Source organism: Brassica oleracea, chromosome C2 (genome assembly GCF_000695525.1).
Source record: "Brassica oleracea var. oleracea cultivar TO1000 chromosome C2, BOL, whole genome shotgun sequence".
NCBI lineage: Eukaryota > Viridiplantae > Streptophyta > Magnoliopsida > Brassicales > Brassicaceae > Brassica > Brassica oleracea.
Window position 1 is genome coordinate 14482813 of NC_027749.1, and position 5615 is coordinate 14488427.

Here is a 5615-nt window from a genome sequence, read left to right on the forward strand (position 1 = left end):
AGATAGATAAAGAAGATGAAGAAAAAAGATGAACAGACAGACAAACGTAGTTGTAAAGTATTTCGTTAGCAATGACATGGCAACTCCGAGTTGATGACATGGCGGATGACATGGAAAATCGGTTAATCAGCCGACAAACAAATATATAACTCAGCCTCCGTAAATCAGCTCTCATTTACAATGTAAGTCAGCCGAACCATGGAAATATTTCAGTAATTAATCTTTTGATCCTTAATCAGCCGTAATTAGGATGAAAAATGATAAATCAGCCGTATCGTCACATAGATCAGCCGTCAAACGAATGATATTCTAGTAATTAATCTTTCGCTAATAAGTCAGCCGTAACCGAGCTGAGTTTACTGTTAATCCATCCTATTACGGCCGACTAATCATAAACTCAGCCGTAACAACATCACATTAGTCAGCCGTAAATTATATAACTCAGCCGGGGAAACATAACTCAGCCGTCTCTTAGTTACAACTCAGCCAAATTTTCCAGAAAATAAACCGCCGATGTATAAATCAGCTGTAACCTTTGTCTGTAGTCAGCCTTTATCTCATAAATCAGCCACATTTTTGTAATTCAGCCGTACCGTCCGGCTGACTTATGTTCTTAAGTCAGCCTTTTCCTCTTAACTCAGCCGCGTTTGTTTATTCAGCCGACATGTAGATATAAATCAACCGTAACGACGTATGTACCGAATTACGGCTGGCTTAATGAAAACACGGAACATAATTCCTACGTGGCGCCGGGTTTTTGCTTATGTGGCAGCGAAAATTAATGGCATTCCTGTAAATATGTTTTTTCTCATAACGTAAAAAAAGACACGTTTGGTATTTTAAAAAATGTCAGTAATAAAAAAGAGATCTGTATGGTTCTTGTCAATTGTCCTAAAATTTTGTATATTTAAGTAAACTTCCCTATCGGTCCTTTCTTATCTCTCATTCTTTGGGTTGTCAAGTAAAGAGAATGTTGATCTTTAGTCACCATGTTACGCACACTTTCTCTTTCGGTAATGGATTTGATGTAGAAGAATCTCTTTTTGTGAAACTGAAAGATTATTGGCACCATTCTGATTTACAGTCTTTGATGAAGATCTTGCTCACCCAGAACTGAACTGAGAGTTGTAAAAATTTAAGTAGCTGTTTTGAAGTAGAAAAGAGAAACTGCGTTTTTGCTCATTACTTTGGCTTACATTGGTAACACAAGAACTGCTATAGCATGATTCTTTGTAAAAAAACAAAAAAATCCATGATGAATTGTTGACTTTTTAAATAAGATTTGATTTATCTGAAAAGGCCATGGAATGACAATTTATTTGGCTGAGGTCACTTAAATTACTGTCTTATAAAAAGCTGAGCATAATTTATAATTTTATGTATAAAAAGTTTAGAGTATTGGTGGCAACATACTTGCGATCGTAAAACAGAGATCTCGCATTTTCAAGTGATGTGGTTAGCAAGGAAAAATTAAGAAAAACATTCCACGAACCTGTGAAAGTTAGGCCGAGAACCATTAGCGATAAAATCAATTGTATATCGTCCTATATATATAAAGGAGACGCTCACAGGATTCCAGTTTAACATGATACAAGAGCCTATTCTTGACTTTCGATAGTTTTGGGTCTTTCGATTTTTCGCTTGATCTTGTTTCTTCGAAACCATGGGTGAAAGAACAAACGAAAGTGTAGGTGCAGTGAGGTAAGAGTGGTGCATAAATAAACAACAAAAAACTTTCTTTTTCGAATTCAATAGAACAAAAAAGCAAATACAACTTATTCGCTGACGCATAAATTAGACACAAGCCTCCTGAAGTACGTCTTTGTCTATTACAACAACTATTTAGTATAATTCCATTTCTAGACTAAAGCTCCCTCTAGAGTCTAAATTTCAGTTTTCCTAATTCAAAAGTATGTCATCAAGTACTTCAACACCCGAAGCACAACAATAAATCCAAATGTTTGATCACACTAATTACGCTAATAATGGCCATTCAATTTGAAACCCCCAAAAATGTATCTATCAAACACAAATTACAAAAATCATGTATAAATATAAATATATACAGTAATGAATTACAAAAACGAAAATTTACATTAATCTAATATTATACAATCAAATAATAATTCTATGCTTTACAAATTGACTACCCATTTTTAACTTTAGTAATAATACAAAATTAAATAATGTTAAACATGTAAATTATTATATTTATATTCTCATATATTTATGTATTTATAATTTGTGATTTAACTAAATATTAAAATAATAATATTATAAAATATATATGTTATTTAGTAAAATATGAAATATTATAAAGCGATGCAGTACATACTGAACTTACAGTAGTAATTTTAATAAAAGATAAATTGATTTTTGCAGTATTTCTGTAAAACTCTTCATAATTCTGTACAAAATCAAAATTAAATTCCAGTTTACATAAGATCAGATTGGAAAATAAACACTTCTCTCAAAAATAGAGAATGGAGAAGAGTGAGATTTTTGTCGGAATTATCTATATAATTTATATATATATCTCAAAATGAATTTTGGTGTTTTATTGGATTTAAAGAAAAATAGAACAAAAAAACAAAATTGGGTATATTACAGCCTGAATCTGTGTCAGGCTTCAAAGGTAGGTCACAAGTGGAACAAGAGAGCTTCCTCGTTTCCTCCGCCTCAGACCTCTTCCTTCTTCCTCCGCTCGCTCACAAGAATGCCGCTCAAACATTCTTCGCCTGACCCCATATCCTCCTCCGACTCCATCCGCCTCCTCTCCCGCGAAACCCTCCGCATCAGCGCCTCCCTCGCCGCCCCTCCCGACGATCTCCTCCCACAGGCTCTCCCCGATTCTTCCCAATTTCTCCGCTCAACGCTGAGACTGATCTGCTGCGAGGAAATCGACGGCCGGAGATGGAAGTACGTGGCGGAGAGCGATGGCTCTGGGAAATTCAAGAGGAACTCTGTGGTTCGTGCTGTAAGCTTGGAGTCTCCTCGGACTCCTTTTGATGTACGCCAGGTTCCCATTTTTGAATTGAGGTTTTGTTAGCAAATGAAAGTTTCAAACTTTATTCACTTTTTTTTTACAGGAAGTGGGTTCGTTTCTGAGATCTTACGTTGTACCTGAAGGCTTCCCTGCAAGTGTTAATGAGTCTTATGTTCCTTACATGACCTTTCGAGCTTTGAAGGTGTGTATTGTATGAATGTTTCCTCTTCTTGTTCTTTTGCAATTTCCCAGCAAGTTTTAATGAGTCTTATGTTTCAATAATTTGGGAGCTAATTTTTTCTTTACAAATTTAGGTACCTATTTATATATAATTTTTTTTTTCGAAAATTGTGGGAGCTTGAGCTGGCTTGGTCCAGGAGCGGCCCTGAATTTGTTATTGATCGTTTTGATTGCCATTGTTTGTTTGTAGCATTTCTTTGGTGGAGCCATGGGTGTGTTTACCACTCAAACCCTTCTCAATTCTGTTGGAGCCTCACGGAACAGTTCTGCTTCTGCTGCTGTTGCAATTAATTGGATTCTCAAGGTTTCAGTTTCCTCTTGTTGGTTTTGTTTTAACAAACGTACATGGCTTTACTTAATTGCTGAATATCTATTCAGGATGGTGCTGGGCGTGTTGGGAAAATGCTTTTTGCGCGTCAGGGAAAGAAATTTGATTATGATTTGAAACAGGTACTTGTTCCAAATAACTTAGCAATAGTAGATAGAAGAATCCTCTAAACTCAACTTTTTGAATTACAGTTACGGTTTGCTGGTGATCTTTTGATGGAGCTGGGTGCTGCTGTGGAGTTAGGAACTGCTGCCGTTCCGCACCTTTTTCTTCCTCTAGCTTGTGCTGCTAATGTTGTTAAGGTATTTATTGTCACTAACACTCGTATATTTTCCTTGATGATGTTTAATTTGTTGTTTTGTTTTATTACAGAATGTTGCAGCAGTAACATCAACGTCTACTCGTACCCCCATCTATAAAGCCTTTGCTAAAGGAGAGAACATAGGAGACGTCACTGCTAAGGGAGAGTGTGTTGGTAATATTGCAGATCTGGTATGATCCTTCTCTTTATTTCTTGGGTGTTTTTGTTATTCATCTTTTTTTTTTTTAGTTTTAAAAAATTGTTATATAAATCGTATGTGCAGATGGGAACTGGGTTTAGTATATTGATATCCAAAAGAAATCCTTCGTTGGTTACAACCTTTGGGCTTCTATCATGTGGCTATCTCTTGAGCTCATACCAAGAGGTACAGTGCAGCTTCAAGTACAGTATACCAGTTTGTTTGTTTTTTTTATTATTGACGTGGCTAGTTCCCTTTCAGGTTAGATCTGTGGTACTGCATACACTGAACCGTGCAAGATTTACAGTAGCAGTGGAATCCTTTATCAAGACGGGTAAGTGATGATGCTATTCTAGCATGCAGATGAGTTTTTCGTCAATTCAAACTTTTCTAGGCTAGTCTCAGTCAAACTTCACAGTTCCGAACTTTGCATCTATCTCCAGGGCGGGTTCCCTCACTACAACAAGGTAATATCCAAGAAAAGATATTTACTTTCCCATGGGTGGAGGATCGACCGGTGATGCTTGGTATGTTTTATGTAACACTATATTCTTTTTTTTTCATCTGCTAACCTTACTGAAAAGGATATTCATACCATCATATCATTTGGCAGGAGCTAGATTTAAGGATGCATTCCAAGACCCCTGCACCTATCTGGCAGTAAAGCCTTTTTTCGATGTATGTCTCTTTTTTTTTACTGTCTCAAATATACAGCTTTGACCCTTTTTTTTTTTAATCTACATATTTCACTCTCTCTATTCTCTTTACTTATGGCAGAAAGAAAGATACATGGTGACTTACAGCCCTACCAAGGGTAAAGTCTATGCACTGCTCAAGGACCAGGCCAGCTCAGATGACATTCTCAAAGCTGCATTTCATGTGGGATTGTTTTCCAATTCTTAAAATTTCTCTATGAAGTAACTAATGCTTTAAAGTTTCTCATTCGGTTGCATGATATGATACAACAGGCACATGTGCTTCTTCATTTTATGAATCAATCAAAAGGTGGTGCCTCAAAATCGGTTGAGCAACTAGATCCTCCTGCTTTTGCTCCAACGGAATATGAGCTGGAGTCTCGGATTGCTGAGTCGTGTGAAATTGTGTCTACCTCGTATGGAATCTTCAAAAGCAGTGCTGCGGAACAGGTAAACTTGATAGAAATCTATTGTATAGTCTTTAGGTATCATATTGAAGGAGCTTGTGGGGGTTTTCATTCTTGATCCATGTTTCTAGGGATGGAGAATGTCAGAATCTCTGCTAAACCCTGGCCGGGCTAGGTTATGTCATATGAATGATGAGGAGGAGTAAACAACGCATCGTGAAGCTGGTCTTTGTTATGATAACCTGAATCGGCTTCGATAATAGTTTCACGGCCGTGTCTAAATTTTGTTGTCTTGGAAGAAACAGATTTTGGTTGATAGACGTTTGATTAACCATGCTGTAAAAAAAGATAGAAGATATGTAGCATTTGTAAATTGTGGGTTGTCGCTGGTGTAATTTAAGAGATGAATCTTCGTGTACCACTTCTCACATCATAATCAATGCACATTCTTCATAAACA

The 5615-nt window shown here is 36.6% G+C and overlaps 1 protein-coding gene across 2 annotated transcripts; it reads left to right on the forward strand.

The window, feature by feature from the left end:
- The first annotated feature begins 2606 nt into the window (after positions 1-2606).
- On the forward strand, positions 2607-5615 carry LOC106321729 (protein root UVB sensitive 6). Of its 2 annotated transcripts, none has more exons than XM_013759974.1 (13): positions 2607-3019; positions 3090-3188; positions 3417-3530; positions 3605-3676; positions 3746-3856; positions 3927-4046; positions 4139-4240; positions 4316-4388; positions 4498-4581; positions 4668-4732; positions 4832-4933; positions 5023-5199; positions 5288-5615. In XM_013759974.1, the coding sequence occupies exons 1-13, from the start codon at positions 2717-2719 to the stop codon at positions 5360-5362; spliced, it is 1497 nt and encodes a 498-aa protein (XP_013615428.1). In that variant the 5' UTR covers positions 2607-2716; the 3' UTR covers positions 5363-5615. The 2 variants fall into 2 exon arrangements, with proteins under 2 accessions (XP_013615428.1, XP_013615435.1); XM_013759981.1 differs by having other exon boundaries at positions 2608-3010.